Consider the following 21,209-nt stretch of genomic DNA (forward strand, 5'->3'; position numbering starts at 1 on the left):
AATGGGAATAGTTTGTGTTGTTGAATGAGACACACCCCAAGACAAGCAAATGTTCATTAAAAAAGTATAAAGTGTTCACATACACTCACTGAGCACTTTATAAGGAACACCTGTACACCTACATATTCATGCGATTATCTAATCAGCCAATCGTGTGGCAGCAGTGCAATGCATAAAATCATGCAGATACGGGTCAGGAGCTTCATGTAATGTTCAGATCAACCATCAGAATGGAGAAAAAATTTGAACTAAGTGATTTCAACTGTGGCATGATTGTTGGTGCCAGACGGGGTGGTTTGAGTATTTCTGTAACTGCCGATCTCCTGGGATTTTCACACACAACAGTCTCTAGAGTTTACTCCGAATGGTGCCAACGCCCCCCCCCCCAAAAAAAACATCCAGTGAGCGGCAGTTCTGTGGACGGAAACGCCTTCTTGATGAGAGAGGTCAACGGAGAATGGCCAGACTGGTTCGAGCTGACAGAAAGGCTATAGTAACTCAGATAACCACTTTGTACAATTGTAGTGAGCAGAATAATATCTCAGAATGCACAACACGTCAAACCTGGAGATGGTCTACAATAGTACTTTATTAGAACTATAGTATTCCGTGTGCTCAGTGCTCAGTGAGTGTATATGGCTCAGAAGATAACATCTGGGCCTCTTTCTAACATCAATATATAATCCTTGAAACATGTAATTCATGGGATGGTAATCTGAATGAGCACATATTCGTTTCTCGTTCTAAGTCTCTAAAGCCCTTTATTGTCCAGTTAAATATAATTGTTAAGATTTCTTTCATTAATCACGGCCTACTTATTTTTAATTAAAGCTGCATTTGTGTGCATTAAGAGGACACCAGAGAGATGACAAACTCAGAAGAAGTCATAATTAAGTTGTGCGTTTTATATACTGTACAGTAGCAACTTATGCCTCCTACACATTACACGAATTTCAAAGACGACGGATTGTGGTATCGTTCATATTACACAACTGTCTGTCTTGTCATGGAAGTCGTAGGGTTTTCAAATTACACGAGGAATCGGTGACAGGGGTGAACACATTACAAAACATTTCACTATTGACGAATCCCCGACGACTCTGCCTGGACTCCAAATTACATTTCACAATAGAGTACACGTGAGAAGTGATACGAAAACAAATGCATGATCATATGTTATGCATTTCAGAATATGATGTGTATGTTTTTAATTGCCTTTACATAATGTGTAAAGGCATCATATATTTTATTGGTTACAATATGAAAAAGTACCTCCTACTGAAAAATCTACCTATTTGCTTACCTGACTGTCCAAGAGAATTGCCAATTTCTCTCCAACTCTTCTCTTTCTCCACCCGGTTGTGGTACAGTTCAGAGGAAACATCAAATAGGCACTGGAGCTCCTGCCAATATTCCACTAATTGTTCCTCCATTTCTTCGGTCCAATGAGACTTTATTGATACTGCAGCCATGCTAGTTGATGTTCTGTTGCAGGTACATCAGGACCACTGAAACTTCCCGTGCCCTGTTTCTTGCTCTCTCATTGGCTGTAGGTCAGTGCTGCAGTTGTATTCAGTCAAAACACTTTTAACATTGCGCAATTTGGAATCGTAGACAGGTCCAGATATTTAACATTCTAGATATCTCACTGACATCAGCGATGCGTCGGCGCTTCTCTCAGATTGCGTCTTTGATAATTCATACATTGCGTTCGTCGCTCACGGGAGCGAGCTCTGATTTGCCTATGATTTCGGGCTTTTGTCGGAGATCTCCACAAAACTGTCGGCGAGTGAAAATCGGGCCTAAAATCATGTAGTGTAAACTTGGCATTAGCTATCGTTGAAGACACACACTTGAGCTCTGAGCAGTCCAGTGTGCAACTGGGACTGTAAATACACCTTCGGGGGCTTCGTCGGCAAATAACATAAAGTTGCAATGGAGGCTAAATTGTGAATCTTTGTCTCTTTGTCACGGCTCAAAGATCTTATAAAGCTGTGCGCTTAGATACTTACTTGTAAACATTATTAGAGGATTTCCTGAAAGTTTTATTTCCGATATGAAAGATGAGATTTATTTGTGTTACATCCTTACACCCAAAAATAAGCTTGAAGAATTAGTCAGTAAATTTAAATATAAATATATATATATATAAAAAAAACTTTCTTTTATCAGATTTGTAAAAACATTTGACAAATTTAAGCTGTGACACCCTGAGGGCAAAAACAGGGGGGCCCCGACAGGTGGTTTACACTGGGGCCCATAAGATCGAAGATACACCACTGGTTAAGTTAGAATAAATGTAAAACTTGCTTCCATGTTTGTTTCACAAATTTTGGAAAAAAACATTTATAGCATTTAATAATGATAATAATAATAATAATAATAATAATAATAATAATAATAATAATAATAAAAATAAAATGATGACTTTAAAAATGCCATGTGGTGTAACCATCAATTAAAAGCTATTAAAATATTTTCCTTGAATCCATGAGAGTGTACGCAACATACTGTAATAATAATAACACTAAGTGCAAATAGCCCACCTTGTTGGCAGAGGCTATTTACACTAACGCCTTACACTTTAATTTCACAAATGGCAGGCATATTTGAAATTTTCGTGCTGGGGCAGACATTCAACTGGTTAATGGGTTAGACATTTAGTGGATTAAGAGATTGGATAACTAAGTGACTATTTACACTCCAATAGTCCGATAGATTTTATGACAAACTGCATCCCCATGTGCAGCTGCAGCTGCTCTAGGTGTAATGTCGGTATGTGTATGCGTTGTCACACTGGAGATCCCGGTTTGAATCCCAGCCCTTGACATACTTTTTCCCATGTCTCTTCTCTTAATATTTCCTATAATACTACTTATAGTAATAAATAAAAGGGATTCCTCGCAGTGATTTGTTCACAGTGAAGGTTGGGGAGTTGAGAGAAGGATTTGATCCGGATAAAATTAACCATGGTTTTACTGTAGTAATATTCTAGTAACCATGTGTTTTGGTGGAAACTATATAGTTCTGATGTACTAACCATGGTGTTACTACAGTAACATGTTGTTAATAGTAGTTAATAGTAACCATGTTTAATTTTGTGATTACTTTGATTTTACAAGAAAAATACCATGTTGATACTGTGGTTACTGTAGTAAAACCATGGTTAATTTTTGTAAGGTAGGGGTGGGAGTTGGTGTAGGGTGTCTGTGGGACTTTAAATAAACACACTAAAAATGCTGCAGTGATGCTCCTATACTGTATGTTAGTAACAGGGAAGTAAGAGTATCTGCCACTATTTGCACTAGAGTGCAAATAGCATCTAACACTATTTGCACTTAGTGCAAAGAAGATGCTTTTTGTTGCTTTTTACACTCTGCCTAATAATAATAATAATAATAATAATAATAATAATAATAATAATAATAATAAATAAATAAATAAATAAATAATTTTCAGACACATTTTTCAAGGTGATTATTATTATTATTTATTTATTTATTTATTTTACAAATATGCATTTTTGAGACAAGAATATCAAAAAGTTTTATCAGGGTTACGCCAAATGACCTGAACAGATGTGCCTTTTCATTAACCCTTAAACACATACCTCGGGTCTTTAGAGGCCCGGGACCGCATTCCACCCCCTGTACCTCATCCATTTTTTGGAGTTGTGCCCACACCTCATTAGTATTTCTCAATATATCTCTTATAAATAGTGTGACACAGAAAACATTCCAAAATTGCAAATAAATAAATAAATAATTATAATGGTTTAAGTACCAAAATTGTATAGGGTCTCTAGAGACCTGAGATATGTAAGTGTCATTTTTGTATGATATTTTTTATGATTATTTTATATCTATTTAAGTTAACACAGGATATCTATTTCTTTGTGTATTACAAGAGAAATGAGTACTATATTCATACAAATAAATACTTTATCATGTTGACTTTCTGTGCAACAATGAATTATCAACAATGGTGAATTATCAGTATTTCATATGCATATGCACATAAATAATATACTTGTTATTTCTTATTCAAGGTGGCACTGATGTTTCAGTGATTGTTATTTGACGTAGAAACAACATTGAAGTAAACTATAGCAAGTACAACACATGAACAGTATGATATGACTATTGTCATTTGGGTGTACTACTGAAATAATGTAAGTTGTGCATCTTATTTAGACTCAACAAGTGCAATACATATAAGATACACATAAGCTACACATAAGTTACACACACATTACACATGTGTAGCTCAATATGTGTTTAACAGCCAGTGGCATCTCATGAAATTTCAGTGTGAAAATAATGAATACTATTCTTGATTTGTCTTGATTTTTTGCATTATGTCTTTAATTTATGAAAAATAAACATCAAAATATATCAAAATATATGTAAATTGTATTGTTTTCTAATGATCTTGAATAAAAAATAATAATTTAAAAAAAATTTTAAAAAAATTGACACTATCTGGGCATTTTGTACATCCATTTCAGTTAGATATAAGTGCCGTGTCTCTAAAGATCTGAATATGTAAGAGTGTTTGGGGAAATTACCATGCATTTAAGGGTTAAAATGGCAACATATTGATATTTAATGATATATATATATATATATATATATATATATATATATATATATATATATATTTTTTTTTTTTTTTTTTTCACATGTCCACAGTACATGACTTTGATTAGGTGGACAAATTCTTTTCAAATATTAATAATATTTGAAAAGAATTGTTTCAATTGTTTGTTTGTTTTTATAATAAAGTATTATTTATTTTTTCAAGAATTTCAACTTTTAATCATACTTTGATTTTATTTTTCTTCTCTCAGTGCAGTTACACCACATTACATTTTTTACTTAAAGCCCAGGAAAAATATCAAAGTGACTTTGAACTCAGTAACTGAAAACATATTCATCATAGGTGTATTCAAGTAATTGTTTTGTGTGAATTTAATTTGTAATGTATTTTTTAATAATTTAATAATGTCATGTCATTGACCCAAATACAGCTTTATGAAGTGCAGTTGAAGAGACTGCAAGTCTATCCCTGACTGCCACATTTTCATCACTGTCAAATTAAACATGGCACTCTTTATAAGGTCTATAATTTACTTATTTCGATTTTTAGGCAACAGTTTTGTCTTCATGTATAATCTCTTGCAAAAAGGAAATCAGTGGAATCTCATAATCAACACAACCTTTGATAGTCTGTTTGGTAGTCAGTTACAGTATATTAGTAACCCACATCTATTTCCATTAGTCTATTGCTATCACAACCCTTACATGTTATTAACTGCCAGTTTATGGGAAGTTGCATTTCTTTTTCTTTTACTCATTAAAAAAGTTTTTATAATTCAAATGAATGTAGTTCATCTCACACAGTTTAAGTACGACTTTTATTAATACTGGAATCATCACAGTGTGTTTTGTTACATTAGCTGTGACTAAACTTAACAAAAATTAGAAGGATAAATAAAGAACTGATGTTATCAGCAAGAGTGGCAAATTAGCCTTAAGAAAACAGCACAATAAATTAAAGCAGGAGAGTAAGAGAAGCGAAAGAAGGAGGACAGAGACAATAGCACCTGTAACATTACTCAACTCAGTCAGATGAGGAAGAATGGGGGTTGTACAAAAAACAAATGCACATATATCTTTTACACACACACACAAAAAAAAATGAAATTAAGAAACATAATCAAGTACACTGGCTAAGTGTTGAGCTCTAGAGACTGCTGTTTGGGGTATGTTGTGAGGTTGTTTGAACTGCGGGAAACTCGCTTCGAAAGAAAGGCTGATAGTGTAGGATACATAGCTCAGTTTCCATGACACCAGTTTACAAAGCCCTTCCTCCATGAGCACGACTGAGATGACAGTGAGGGGGAACTTGCGGTGTCGTGGCTGAACTAAGTGTGGGAGACAGGTTTCTTTCAGGGTGAGTGGGTGAGGAAAAGGTCCAAATTAGCATTTTATTCCTCTGTTACCCACCCCAAATGATCATGCATTGTCTAGAGTCATCTTAAGAAATGTGAAATACAATTAAACCGGATGGCAGAGGAAAGACTATAGTGGAGGCATTGTTTTGCCTCTGGAATACGATTGGGGTTAGACAATTGTCAAAAAGGCATAAAGTTGCATAAGGCCGACATTATACTTATGATTGTGTGCTAACTCTCAATATTATTTGGTCAATTGACACATAAAGGAATGTTCCGAGTTTATTTCAAGTTAAGCTCAACTGACAGTATTTGTGGCATAACGTTGACAACCACAAAAAAAAAAAAGAAACGTGTCCATAAATATTAAAATACACACTGTTTGAAAAGTATAGGCAGAATAGTTAAACAATACACATTAACATGATTTTAGTGTCAAAATCAATTACAAACCATATCTGTGTAAAGTTATATCCAGTATTACAACCTTGTTGTTATGGCGATGTAACGCCGGTAAACCCTGCAATCTGGTACATTTTAAAGCCTCTGAACCCTTGACTTTATCACACTTAAATCATGTTAACATGTATAATGTTTACATCTTGTGGCTATACTTTTGAAACAGTAGGCTATATATTTAATGTTTATGTACTGGCCCCATTCATTTCCATTGTAAGTACCCTTACTATAACCCCTTTTTTTTTTTTTTTTTTTTTTTTTTTTGTGGCAATCAATATTATGCCACAAATAACTGTTAAACATAAAATATAAAAGTAAAATAACTGAGTTCAACTTGTCTTGATCCCAGAAAATTCCTTTAATATTAATAACCAAGATTATCCAATTCACTTCTTTTTTGGCATTTGTTTGGCTTACCAACAAATCATATATGAAGGCAGAACTAAAGCCACTTGTTTCATTTTGAAAAATTCTCCTACGTGTTACTCGCTACCTGTTCGTCCTGGAACCAGCAGTTGTGAGACCATGTTAGTCAAAACATTGCCCTCATAATTTCTAAACCACTTTTTCCACCTTGACATTATCTAAAATAACCATGTCCATGTGTTAAAGAGCTATGCTCTGGACTAGAGACAATCTGTTAATCCTGAGCGTTATAAACTTAAGGTGTAAGATAATAGTCCAATGGGGAAAAATCCAAAAAATCAAATTTCCACAGCTTAATTATGAGGTCTTGCTGACTGCTGACTTATAATGAGCATATGATTGACGTTCAGCAGACGACGAATGACACGAGTAATCTTAAACGCAACTGCAAAACAAAGAGGAAATGTGTGTATAATCACACAACACTTCTATGCGCAGATATTGAGACCCTGAAGGCTGAACTTCAGTGATATTCTTTTCCTTTCCCTGGTTTCCTCTTGAGGGGCTTTTAACTGTCATCCTGCTTCATGACCTCTGTAGAAGAAACCCGCTGAGACTGACATTACAATAAAGGGACAACAGTAAGCCAACTACCTGCAATCAGGCCCTTCTTTCTTTTTTCCTCCTCACCTCTTCTCTACCTCGTTTCTTTCACAAATTATTCTCTACTGGCCTTGTCTTTCTCACTCTCACTCTCTTACTCATCTCATTCTTCTTGCTCTTTTTACTTTCATCCTCCATCTCCCTCCTGTCTACAAGACTCTGTGTACTTCCCTCACTCTCTGCATTGAGCTTTTGAGAACTGTATCTTTTGATCTCTTATTACAGTTCACCCAGAAATGAAAACTCTGGCATCATTTATTCACCCTTGTGTTGTTCCAAACCCATAGGACTTTCTTTCTTACACAAAAGGAGATGTTAGGTAGTATGTTAGTCTGTCACCGTCAGTGTTGGGTAAATTACTAAAAAAAAGTAATCCACTTCAAATTACAAATTACTTCTTTGAAATTATAATCAGATTACTTTAAAGTAATCATATTACTAATTACTTTACTTTTAAGTTACTTCCTAAAACACTTTTCATAACCGTTTATGTTTTTCCGCTCAACAAATTCAAAATAACATCTTTTTTTCCATACAATGAAGTGAATGAGACTGAGGCTCTCATTCTGCCTAACTTCTCCTTTTGTGTTCCACGGAAGAAAGTAAGAAAGAAAGAAAGAAAGAAAGAAAGAAAGAAAGAAAAAGTAATATGTGTTTGGAACAACAAGAGGGTGGTGCCAATCATAAAATAATGACAGAACTTTCAATTTTGTCAGTGAACTATACCTTTAAGTATGCCATGAAACAATAACCATCAAATGTAAGTTTCATTGTGAGATATGGTGTTTCTTTTCTTGTATCTAGCTTGAAACCTTTAATTGCTGCCAATTTTCAGTTGATTCCTTGCCCACTCCTACATCACCACCATTGCTAAACAATATCTGTGTGGGGCATGTTTTGTTTGTAGTGAAGCTACCTGTACAGTTAATGTTCACCTTCTTTTACAGTATGCATGTATATGAATATATACAAAGCTATGACCCGCCCTTTTATTGGCTGGCTGAATTAAATTTAAACCTTAACCTTATTCTTTCATTCCAGTCTGCTCTCAGTGTGGTTTCAGTGTTCCAGAACAGCACTATTTCCAGAGCATTTTGACACTTTTTTACTTTTGATTTTTGTTTTTTTACCACAGGCATTCCTAAAACAGAGTGCTCTATTTATGCAAAATAAATCATTCAAAAACAAACCAAAAGTCAGAATGAGGAGTAAATGTCTTGCGTTTGTTGTGAACAGCACTAGTAATGACTGCCGGGGTTATCGTGAGTTTTGGAAGAAAAGAAAGTCACTCACAAACAGACACAACATGACTAAAACTATGTTTTGACCTCCTACGTCACTTCCACATCCAGTATCATCACAGAGCATTGTTATCTTCACGTCAGGGAATCACCCTTCTGTTGACAGTACTGTGGTAAATCTAAAGATGCTAGGAACCTTGGGAACCAGAAACCTTTTGTTTCATAGTTATGTATTCCTATGTCAACAGGCAGTGGAATGCTTTTATCATAAACAACTGGATGACTCCTCTTGTCCGAGATCAATATTCTCTACCTCCTTTTTTCATCCCCACTTCCCTCTGCATTTCCAAAGTTCCTTCCTTCTTTTTTTTTTTTTTCAAAAATGGCAGCCAGGTTTGTGCCTTCATATTAGCTCATCCTCCTACAGCTATTTCAGGGGGACTGTGTTTTGAGGCTTGCTAGCAACAGGTGATAAATAAACTGCCCTATAAAATATCATACTTAAGAAGCTCAAATTGGAAATTAAATATAACTTAGCAATCAATTCACTTTCAAAAACATTGTTCATATATCCATCTCTGCTTCACTTCCAGTCTCTCTCTTGTTTTCCTACATTGCTATACAGTACACATCCGTGTTCCTATACATAAGGGCATGCAATCACACCTTCTCACGGGATTCACCACACACAGTGTGGCCACAGTGACCACTAGTGGTCAAAACCTTAAACTACACATTAAAAGTGCTCTCCTCTTTTTTAAAAAGTGCACTCAGTAATTTTTTATTTTATTTTTATTTTTTTATTATTATTTTTTTTTTTTTGCAAAACTACTGAACAGAAATATATAGTAACAGTATTTTTTGTTTATTTATTTAAATTGATGTACACTGACTTGAGATGAAAACTCTCAGCTTTATCCTACATATGGTTCTGGGCGAACATTCATTAGTGTTCAAGCCACAGTGTTGAGATCATTCAACCAGCCTAAATGATTTGCTTTATCTCATAATCCCTAGTAACAAGATGCTTTCACAGAATAAATGAATCATGGCTGACTGCGAATAGCGCATTTTTACAATGACATCAGTAACCACTAATTTTGGTGTCAGCGCAACATGAAAGGAATGTTCCGGGTTAAATACAAGTTAAGCTCAACCGACAGTATTTAAGGGAAAATGTTTATCACCACAAAAATGTATTTTGACTTGCTCCTCCTTTTCTTAAAAAAAAAAAAAAAAAAAACAAGCAAAATTCGAGTTACAGTGAGGTACTTAGAATGGAAGTGAATGGGGCAATCTGTAAACTTTAAAATACTCACTGTTTCAAAGGTATAGCCACAAGACGTAAACAATATGTGTGTTAACATGATTTTAGTATAATAAAATCACTTACTAACCTTTTCTGTGTAAAGTTATAGCCAATTTTACAATTCCGTTGACATAATGACGTATTGCAGTAAATCCTAAAACGACTGTAAAAACAATGATTTAAACAAATTTACAGATCAAATTATATACAAGTTTAACAGAAGAATTAATGTAAGTGCCTTTTTAAAATTATAAGCTTCACATTTCTGCCTTTAACCCCCCAAAAAGAAATTGTCCCATTGACTTCAATTGTAAGCACTTCACTGTAACCTCGATTTTTGCTTTTTAAAGAAAAGGAGGGGTGAGTTGAAATAATTTTTGGTGGTATGCCACAAGTGCTGTCGATTGAGCTCAACTGGTATTGAACCCGGAATATTTCTTTAACACAAATTTTACTGAGTGCACCTTTAAATAAGCCATAATTAGACTTGACAAGAAGTCTTACAGTCTTCAAAAGCATATGCTTCTCTGAAGACACCTGAAACATTGAAAATGAACAGCTTTATTAAAAGCTAATCTTCAAAACCTTCCCCTGTTAAAAATAAACAAAAAAATAAACAAAAAAAGAAAAAGGGAAAAAGCATTATTGCTCAACATTATCATGGTGGTTTTTCACCTTAGTTCTACAAAAATTCATACACCTGACATAAACATGTTCTACTCCTAGGAGATAGGAGGGTGATTAACTGCTCGTAAATAAGACAAAAAAGACAACAGAAGTGTACAAACAAAAATAAATCCTGTCCCTCTACGCAACCACAAGCTGACCTGCAGCACAGCCCTGCTCACCTCCAGCCTAACTAACAGCAGTGCAGACTGAGCCAAAGACCAACGTGCAATGCCACTATTACTTTCAGGGTGTGATGTCAAATTTACTGGAGGTGAGGGCGGGGTTAAAGAGCGTTGTGGAGGGCAAAGATTTGTACCCCTGCATACCCCTGATTTTGAGGGAGCTTCTCCAGCACAGATTCCTGGGGTCCATAGTTTGGGGAGGGCTGTTATTTTAGGGGGACCTTTGAGATTAGAGAGGACCACAAAAATCCCGCAGCATCATGGTCCCTTGTTCTTTCAGTAGTTAATTGTCTCACTACAGTTCAACCATCCTGTGGTGATGGGCGTGTTAATAAGACAAACATGCGTTCAGACACGCTACGAGTTATAGTGGCCTGAGCCTGTTGTTACATATCATTTTCTTTTTCATTATTGTTATTCATTGTATTTTCTCTAATGACTTTAAACATAAAATATTTTATCTTCTTTTCATAGCTCAGAGTCAATGTGAAGTATTTTTCTGGGTTACTTCGGTCTAATTCTTCCATCTCTCCAGAAGCCATTACAGAATCCGTGGTGCGGAACGATCATTGGAGACGGTTTTCCGCAGTCGCACCCCTCGGCGAATGGACACCAGCATGTCCACACCCTCCTGGGGCACTTGTGGGTCAGTCTCGGACTCAGGGCCTGGTGGGGGCTGATTTGGAAGAGTTGGAAAAGGGAATTGGCCCTCCCCTAAGGCATGAGCACTGGCCACCAGCTCCCCGATCTTCTCCACCAGGCTGTGGCGATTGGCGGCCAGTAGATGGTCTTCTTCCCCTGTTTGGCCATAAACGCTCATCTCTACACCACCCACACCCCCTGCGGCCCAAGCTGTGTTAGGCAGGCTCAAGCGCTTCGGAGAGGCCTTCACGTATTCCAGCGCGCCTGTGGAGGCTTCATCCGGCACATAAAAGACACATTCTTCACTGCCCACACGGGCGGGAAGGCCTGTGTATCCGCCGGGCGAGTCAGGCACAGTGGGGGTCTTAACTGGCACAATGGGTGGGCGTATAGGAATGGGGCCAGCATTGGAGAGGGTGCGTCTCACCCCAGGCTTGGTAGATGGTGTTCGGCGGATAGTGGCAGTGCCAGGCATACCACCCCCACCGCCTCCACCAGGTGGTCCACCCATAGCGCCGACTCCGCTGGGCAAGCCCGCTGTGCTGGCAGGTCGTTTAGTCTGTATCATTCGCCGGTAGTTCTGGGCGATATTGCTGTGACGGGGAATTGTGGAGGATTTATCAAATTCAGCCTGGCCATCGGCCTCAGTGTCTCCATTCACTGAGTAGCCATCAAAATCGGAGCCTGATAAAAAATCCCACAGCCATAAACAAAATCATTACATCAAAGTTTTCCACTTTACTTTTAAAAGGTAGTTCACCTGAAAATGACATTTCTGTCATCATTTTCTCACCCTAATTTTGTTCCAAACCCATTTATTTCTTCTGTGGTACACAAAAGGAGATTGACTGACAGCCACAGCTACAATTCACTTTCATTGTATGAAAAATTTTTTTTTTTTTTTTTTAATGCAATGAAAGTGAATGGCTAATGTGGCTCTCAGTCTTTCTAGCATCTTTTGTGTTGCACTGAAGAAATAAAAAGTCATACGGGTTTGGAAAGACAAGAGTGTGAGTAAATGATGACAAAATGTAAATTTTGGCTGAACTATCCCTTTAACTTTTTATTCAAATAGTAATGAGTAAATAGCTGCCAATGAGTAAGTATGGGTGTATACATCAAGGTGTTTTTGAATGTGTTACCCTGTGAGGGGATAGTGTCTTCTGAACAGGATGGTGTGGTCGTCTGAGTGCTGTATCCACTAGAGTACTGAAGGGAGTCTCGGCTGCTCTTTTGCTGCTCCATGCTGAGGCCTCGTGTCAGCACCATGGCCAGGTCACTAGCAGCTGGGGAGACCTCCTCACCATGCTGCCACATGACAGAATATATACATTTACACAATTATTTAAGCGCAGACTACACACGCCTAGCTCACTACATACACTACGGGTCTGTTCCAAAACCAAGTGAGTTGCATCCTGAGGCGGGATTTCTAGGCATCATAGCCTTCACTCCTGACATGAAGGCTGCTCCAAAAGGTAGGAATCTTAATTATGCTGCCTCTTAAGATCAAATTGTGGCCAAATTCTAAGGCAGCATTTTATGTATCCTTCCTGGGAAGGCAATCCCAGAATGCACTGTGATAACCAAATATGCGTGTGCTATATGCCTTTACGTCAGTTTTCTAATGTCACCTTTACCGAAATTAATTATGAGCTGAGTCTCCCGTGTTGGTGCTCATGAAGTTTTCCAAATGCGTCACTCATGAGGCTCCATTTCAGTTAAGATAATGCCATTAAAGTCACCTGCCTATATAGGCAGGAGGAAGTTCACTAGGTATTGGAACAGGCCCTATATGTCCAAAAGTGTGTGGACACCCAAACACCACACTTACATTTGCTAGTTGAATATTTAATTTAAAAACCATGAGCATTTACAGGGAGTTGGTCCTCCCTTTGCTGCTATAACAGCTTGCACTCTTCTGGGGCTGGCTTGCAGTCTGCAATACAATTAATCCTAATAGATGTTCAAAGGGGTTCAGGTCTGTGTTTTGTGCATGCTAGTCAAGCTTTCCACAGACTCAGTAACTCATTTATTTTTGAATATCACTTTGTGCACAGGGGTATTGTCATTCTGTGACAGAAGCCGCATTCTACAAGTAAATGCTTGTCTAAGCAGATTGCATTGCTGTATGTTTGATTTTATGGACATGTTAGGAAGGGATGTAGCTAAAATAGCCAAACCCGTTAACAAGGGGGTGTCCACATCAATGTATAGATACATACCAGCTATTTATTTACATTTCAATGGATGGTTAGTGGGATAGTTATTTGAATAGTTATATAGTTAGTCAGTCAGTCAGTCAGTCAGTCAGACAGATGATAGATAGATAGACAGACAGACAGACAGATGACCAACCCCCAGAGAGAGAGAGAGAGAGAGAGAGAGAGAGACAGACAGACAGACAGACAGACCCCCAGAGAGAGACAGTCAGTCAGACAGACAGATGATAGATAGATAGACAGTCAGACAGACAGATGACCAACCCCCAAAGAGAGAGACAGACAGACAGACTAACCCCCAGAGAGACAGACAGGCAGAGACAGATAGATAGTATAGACAAACAGACAGACCAACCGAACCCCAGAGAGACAGGCAGACAGACCAAATGACCCCCAGAGAGAGACAGACAGTACAGACAGACAGACAGACCGACCCCCAGAGAGAGACAGACAGACAGACAGACAGATAAATAGTATAGAATGACAGAAAGACTGACCCCCAGAGAGAGACAGACAGACAGACAGGCAGACAGATTGATAGGTTGGCCATGTTCACACAGCAGCAGAATATGGTTCTCAGACCTGTTTTGAGTGCTTAATATGGTTGCATTCACACACAGGACGGTTATTTACGAGTGTGACAACCGCATTCTATAACCGAACTGACACCCGCAAATTGTCATGTCTCACAACCACATTCTCAGCAAACCTGTGCTGAGTGGAGCCACACTGGACAACTAGTTGTCTGTCACATCATATAATGTGAAAACCATGCTGCACTGTACACGAGTGTGTCTCGGTTTATCATGAGGGGTTACTATAACGGCGAATCAATGCCAATAATCCATGCGTTATTGATGCTCGCACGCACGATAGAGTAAAGCCACGTGAGGAAAAACTCGCCGCGTGAGCGAAATCATTCTTCAAACTTTGAACACCTTTTAATTTAGTCAATCATAGGGCGGGCTTTTGCTATTTTGTCTGTAACCTCAAATATCATTTAAAAAGCAATTCAAAGCAGCCTGTCGGCTAATTATGATCTAATGAATGAACTCGCGCCTCATTTGGACTTGTTTATTTAATAGCACGGCGTTATTGTGATAAGACATGCTGGTGTTATAGACGTTGCCATATTTAATGCTTCATTTACTGTCACTGTTGTTACAATTGTTAGAATTATGGTTGTGACTTTGGTTGTTCATTCATACAGATAGTATTAAAGTTGCTACTGTAAGTAAATGTGGTTGTCAATCCCAAACACTGAATGTGTGAACTAGATAGACAGTCAGACAGACAGACAGACAGACAGACAGAGTGCATTCAGAAAGTATTCAGACCCCTTCACAGAGTTGTCCCTAAGCCACTCTTGTGTTGTCTTGGCTGTGTGCTTAGGGTCACTGTCCTGCTGGAAGGTGAACCTTCGGCCCAGTCTGAGGTCCTGAGTGCTCTGGACCAGGTTTTCATTAAGGATATCTCTGCATTTTGCTGCGTTCAGCTTTCTTTCAACCCTGACCAGTCCCCCAGTACCTGCCGCAGAAAAGCACCCCCACAGCATGATGCAACCACTGCCATGCTTCACCGTTGGGATGATATTCCACAGGTGATGAGCGGTGCCTGGTTTCCTCCACTTTCTTCTTTCCTTCGCTTGGAATTGAGGCCAAACAGTTTAATCTTCATTTCATCAAACAAGAGAATCTTGTTTCATACAGTCTGAGAGTCCTTTACGTGCGTTTTTTTATGTGTCTTGCACTGAGGAGAGACTTCTCTCTGGCCACTCTGCCATAAAGCCCAGACTGGTGGTGTTGCTGTGATGGTTGTCCTTCTGCAAGCTTCTCCCATCTCCACACATGATCTCTGGAGATCAACCAGAGTGACCATTGGGTTCTTGGTCACCTCTTTTACCAAGGCCCTTCTCCCGATAACTCAGTTTGGCCAGGCAGCCAGCTCTAGGAAGAGTCCTGGTTGTTCCAAACTTCTTCCATTTAATAATTATGGAGGCCACTGTGGAGGCCACTTGGGAACCTTCAATGCAGCCAAAAAAAATTTGTAGCCTTCCCAGATCTGTGCCTCGACACAATCCTGTCTCTGAGCTCTGCAGGAAGTTCCTTTGACCTCATGGCTTGTTTTTTTCTTTGATAAGCATTTTAAGCTGTGAGACCTTATATAGACAGGTGTCTGCCTTTCAAAATCATGTCCAATCAATTGAATTTGCCACAGGTGGACTCCAATCAAAGTGTAGAAACATCTCAAAGATGATCCAGAGAAATGGGATGCACCAGAGCTAAATTTCAAATGTCATAGCAAAGGGTTTGAATACTTATGTCAATGTGATATTTCAGTTTTTTATTTTTAATACATTTACAAAGTTATAAAAAAATCTGGTTTTTGCTTCGTTATTTGGGATATGGAGTGTAGATTGATAAATAATTTAAAGCATTTTAGCATAAGGCTGCAACATAGCAAAATGTGAAAAAAAATTAAGGGGTCTGAATGCATTCTGAATTCACTGAAGATAAATGGATATTAAGTTAGTACAGACAGACAGCCACACAGACCAACAGACATACAGACAGACAGACTGATAGATGGAAACCAAAATATATGTTTGCATTTGCCCAATCAAACATGTTGGGTATTTTCAAAACTGCCACAATCTGCATTTGATTGATGTTTCATAATTGGTGAAACTTACCTTGGCTGCTATGGTCGCCGGGGTCATCCTCGGCCTCTGGGGGTCTTCCAAATGCATCCCAGAATAGCCCTGGGACTGAGGAGAGCTTTCTGCCTCCCTCAGCCTATCCAAAGGCTCTTTCCTCCTCTGAAGTGTGCTGGCCAATGGTTGTTCATTGGAACCTACTTTGGACCAATCCTAAGGAAGTAGACATGGTTAGTGTAGAGCTGTGTAAAGCAATATTATAACGGTCTCAAGGACAAGGAAGACTGGCCCACTCTCCAGCAGTTTGAGTGTCCTCTTATATGCTTTCAAAAAATCCCAATCCTTGTTTTTGTTTCACTGTGTGAGTTGGCTGAACTAAAATCAAAGGTACCTTCCGTGGCCTGCTCAGTTTTGCAAATCTCCCAGCCAGAGATTTGAAACCAGGATCAAAGAGCCAAACAGAAAAGTTGTGTGTTAAAAAGAAAAATGAAGCAATGAATGTGGTTAAGCAAAAAGAAACCAAAATGGAACATTGTCAATAAGTGTTATTCAGGAGGCATACAAACACAGGCACAAAAAAACAAAAAAACAAAAAAACAAAAACTGCAATGAAAGTGCCAATGGAGACAAACCTTCCAGTAAGGAACCTTTGATGTGGGAGAGGGAGTGTTGGATCCAGGGGAGCAGTTATAGGGTGGGGACGCAGGAAGTATGACAGAGAAAGGCCTGATGGAGCCAGTGTGTGAGAGAGCAGGGCGGAAGGTAGCGAAGGACAAGCCAAACTGCGGAATGGAGAGATTAGATCGAGACCGTCAGAATAGCGAGATAACCCCTTTCCCCCTACATATGGGTAGAGGAGGCTTGGTGTTTGGTCACCGCTTTGCAAATTCATGCTGAGAGGGTCAGGTAAAGACCATTTGAAGACAGAATGATAGTCTCTCAGGTCCCATATACAAACAATACAAAATCTCACTATTACAGCACACATCACAGTTGCAGCACATTCATGTCTTATGGATAGAGTAATGTATACTTACTGTAGGAGAGCTACACTCACTAACTGACTGACACGTCTCAGATGCTTCGGAGGATGCAGAACTTGATGACTTCTGTAAGAGAGACAATAGATATAGAGGGTCTCTGTCAAAGTTTACATTATTTGGAAGTATTATGGTACTAAACCACATTTCAAATGAATACACTTTCCAAAGAGTGTAAACACTGGCGCATTCAAAGCATGCTTTGTTTGAATGATCAAACTTGCCAATGGCTAATGGCTAAACTTGAGGCAGAGCTAACTGTTTGTCCAAATAAAACAGCTGTTAATACAGTATGCCAATCATTTTCTATTAAACTATTAAAGTAATTAAACTATTCATCTGTAAGTGAAATGGTACATTGTGGCGTTAAATGCTAAATGTTTTTTAGTTAGCATACAGTAAGAGTGAGGTTTCATGCTATATCTGTATTTTTGTGCTCTGTTTAAAGGTTTTATTGGAAGATGTCGATGTTAGCAAGCAAGGCAAGACAACAGGCAATTTATTTATAAAGCACAATTAAAAACAACAGTTAGTTGATCAATGTGCTGTACAATTTTTATAACATATGCAAAAAGCAAAACATACAGTACACACCAATATTATACAACACAGACGTCTAACTACTCAACATAAAACAACAAGATTTCAACATGTCATTAAACAGGGTTCGATTCAAATTGTGTGGAGGCAATTCTTATGTGCAAAGGCAAACTGTTCCAGAGCTTCTGGGCCAACACTGCAAAGGTGCAGTCCCCCCATAATTTACGTCTAGACCTAGGAACAATCAAGAGTTTCTGGTCAGAGGACCTAAGTGATCTGGATAGTGAGTAAAACTGTAGTAAATCTGAAATATAAGATGGTGCAAGGCCATTTAAAGATTTAAAAACAATCAATCAAATCTTAATATCAATCCTATAACGGACCGGCAACCAATGTAAAGAAAACAAAATGGGAGTAATATGGTCCCATTTCTGTGAACCTGGCAACAATCTAGCAGCAGCATTCTGGACAATTTGCAATCGTGATAACGTGGATTGACTAATCCCTACATATAGGGAATTACAGTAGTCCAGACATGAAGACACAAAAGCATGCATCACTCTCTCAAAATCAGAAAAGGACAAAAATGGCTTGACCTTGCCAGTGTTCTAACTGAAAAAAGCCTGATCTGACAATGGCATTAATCTGTTTGTCAAATTTTAATGAGTCATCAAAAAGTACCCCTACATTTTTTACCATGGATTTACAATAAATAGATAAAGGGCCTAAATCAATATTCGGGGACCCAGATGCATTAGAGGGTGCAAACACAATAGTCTCTATTTTACATTCATTTAGATGCAAGAAGTTCACAGCCAACCATGTTTCCAGTTCCTTCAAACATGCATGCAAGAAGAGGTCCTAAAGAGTTACTTTCCTTCCTTACTGGCACATATATTTGAGTATCGTCAGCATAGCAGTGAAATGATACTCCGTGTTTTTTAAAAATAGACCCAATTGGAAGCATATATAATGAAAACAAAATGGGTCCCAAAATGGATCCTTGTGGAATCCCACATGTAAGAGGGGCCAAAGATCCTCACCTAAGGAAACTGAAAAACTTCTATTAGTTAAACAGGACTTAAACCAGTTTAAAACAGTACCTCGAATCCCTACCAATTGCTCAATCCATGCAATAAGAATTTCATGGTCTATGGTGTCAAATGCTGCACTAAGGTCTATTAACACCAGAATTGCAGCATCCCCAGTGTCCAGAGTAACCAAAACATCATTAAGAACCTTTAAAAGTGCAGATTCTGTACTATGATGCTCCCTAAAACCAGACTGAAATACCTCAAAGAGAGAATTACTGTTCAAATAAGACTGCAGCTGAATAAAAACAGCTTTCTCCAACACTTTTGAGAGAAAAGGTCATTTTAAAATAGGTCTACAGTTTGAATAAACTGTAGGATCCAAATTAATATTTTTAATTAAAGGCTGCACCATGGCATGTTTAAAAAAGGCCAGAACAGACCCTGATACAAGGCAGCTATTTATTATAGCTAAAACACTAGGCCCAACTGTATCAAAAGCCTGTTTGATCAGTTCTGACAGCACAATATTAAGTGGGGATTCCGATGGCCTCAGCTGGTCTACTATTTAACCAAACTAGAGAGATGGAGAAGTTCAAAGTGATCAAACAACACAGAGCAACATGGAGGGACAGACAGATCAAAAACAGCGGGTGTTATTTGAGATCTAATATTTTCCATTTTTAAAACAAAAAATCTCTTAAACTGTTCACAAGTATCTACTGAGATATCAGGCCCAATCACATTAGATGGACTGACAACAGAGTTTATAGTTTTAAATAATACTTTAGGTTTATGACAGATTTTCTCAATAATATCAGAGAAATACTTTAATGGCACTTTGATAGGTATGCAAGGAGTCCCTTAAAATTTCGTAAGACACCTGGAGCCAGTCCTTCTGCCATTTACGCTCTGCTCTTCTCAAAATCTGTCTAAGTGCTCACATTGTATCATTAATCCAAGGCTCTGCCTTGGTTTTTACATGCCTCACCTTCAAGGGTGCAATGGAATCTAAAATGGCTGAACCTACAACATTAAAAGAACAAAGAAGAGACTCCGGGTTCAAATATGATGAAGGGATTTCAAAACCAGAAACATTGTGATTATTCACAAATGCAGTAGAAAACTCACTTTTAATACTGGAATTCATCATATGACACAGACGTGCAGGTGGATGAGATTTAGCAGTCTGACATAGGAGAGAAGCCCCAAAAATGACTGGTTTGTGGTCAGAGAAAGTTGCATCACAAACATCAACATAACACAGAGAAAAGCCATAAGATAAAATTAAATCCAAAGTATGCCCATGATCATGTGTTGGACCCTTTACAAATTGCACAAGATTAAAAGAGTCAATAAGATTCAAAAAGTCTTTCACCAGAGGGTCAGCTGGACAGCAGACATGAATATTAAATCCCCCACGATTAAAAACTTGTCAAATTTCAATAAAATTCCCCCTAAGAATTCAGAAAAGTCGTGAATAAAGTCTTTATTAAATTTGGGTGGCCGATATACCACTACACACAACATAGGCTCAGCTAAATCTAGTTGAAAGACTTGCAGTTCAAAACTAGGGAAAAGTTCAATCTCTACAAGTCGACAGTGAAAACGTCATGGTTACTGGTGTAACCTCCGTTCCCTGATGGAGGGAACGAGACGTTGGTGTCGATGTAGTGACACTAGGGGTCACTCTTGGGAGCCCGAGACACCTCTGGTCTTTGATAAAAGGCCAATGAAAATTGGCGAGTGGTATTTGCATGCCACTCCCCCGAACATACGGGTATAAAAGGAGCTGGTATGCAACCACTCATTCAGGTTTTACGCTGAGGAGCCGATATAAGGTCCGGCCATTTCAGCGGGTAGTTCAGCGTTGTGGCAGGAGGGACCAACGTCTCGTTCCCTCCATCAGGGAACGGAGGTTACACCAGTAACCATGACGTTCCCTATCTGTCACTCACTCGACGTTGGTGTTGATGTAGTGACACTAGGGGTCCCTATACAAAACGCCATAAGGCTGAACTGTGTTACGAGAACTGGCGGTGTGTGGTGGGCAGACTTGCTGTGTGCCTCATAGCCAGCACGCCAGGTCGACACGTAACCTCCCCCAACACAGTTATGAGTGTCGAACGGCCCTTTTTGGGGACAAGTCGACTACCCAGAGATAGAGACAGGCTTAACCCACTCGTGGCCTCTTTCCCCTTCTCTTTTTCCACTCCCTAAAAAAGAAGGAGGA

General features: G+C 38.5%; 1 protein-coding gene across 2 annotated transcripts in view; it reads right to left on the minus strand.

Annotated features, from left to right (window-relative positions):
* Positions 1 to 5,397: 5,397 nt before the first annotated feature.
* LOC127451437 (protein MTSS 2-like) overlaps positions 5,398 to 21,209 on the minus strand; it is a 137,690-nt gene continuing 121,878 nt past the window's right edge. For both annotated transcript variants that reach the window (XM_051716162.1, XM_051716154.1), the window contains exons 11-14: positions 17,403 to 17,474; positions 16,402 to 16,578; positions 12,630 to 12,795; positions 5,398 to 12,171 (exon numbers count right to left, since the gene is read on the minus strand). In XM_051716162.1, coding sequence (XP_051572122.1) covers positions 11,387 to 12,171; positions 12,630 to 12,795; positions 16,402 to 16,578; positions 17,403 to 17,474 — 1,200 coding nt within the window. In that variant the 3' untranslated portion in view covers positions 5,398 to 11,386. The remainder of the gene's footprint in view (positions 12,172 to 12,629; positions 12,796 to 16,401; positions 16,579 to 17,402; positions 17,475 to 21,209) is intronic.

Source organism: Myxocyprinus asiaticus, chromosome 2 (genome assembly GCF_019703515.2).
Source record: "Myxocyprinus asiaticus isolate MX2 ecotype Aquarium Trade chromosome 2, UBuf_Myxa_2, whole genome shotgun sequence".
In the NCBI taxonomy this organism is placed as follows: domain Eukaryota; kingdom Metazoa; phylum Chordata; class Actinopteri; order Cypriniformes; family Catostomidae; genus Myxocyprinus; species Myxocyprinus asiaticus.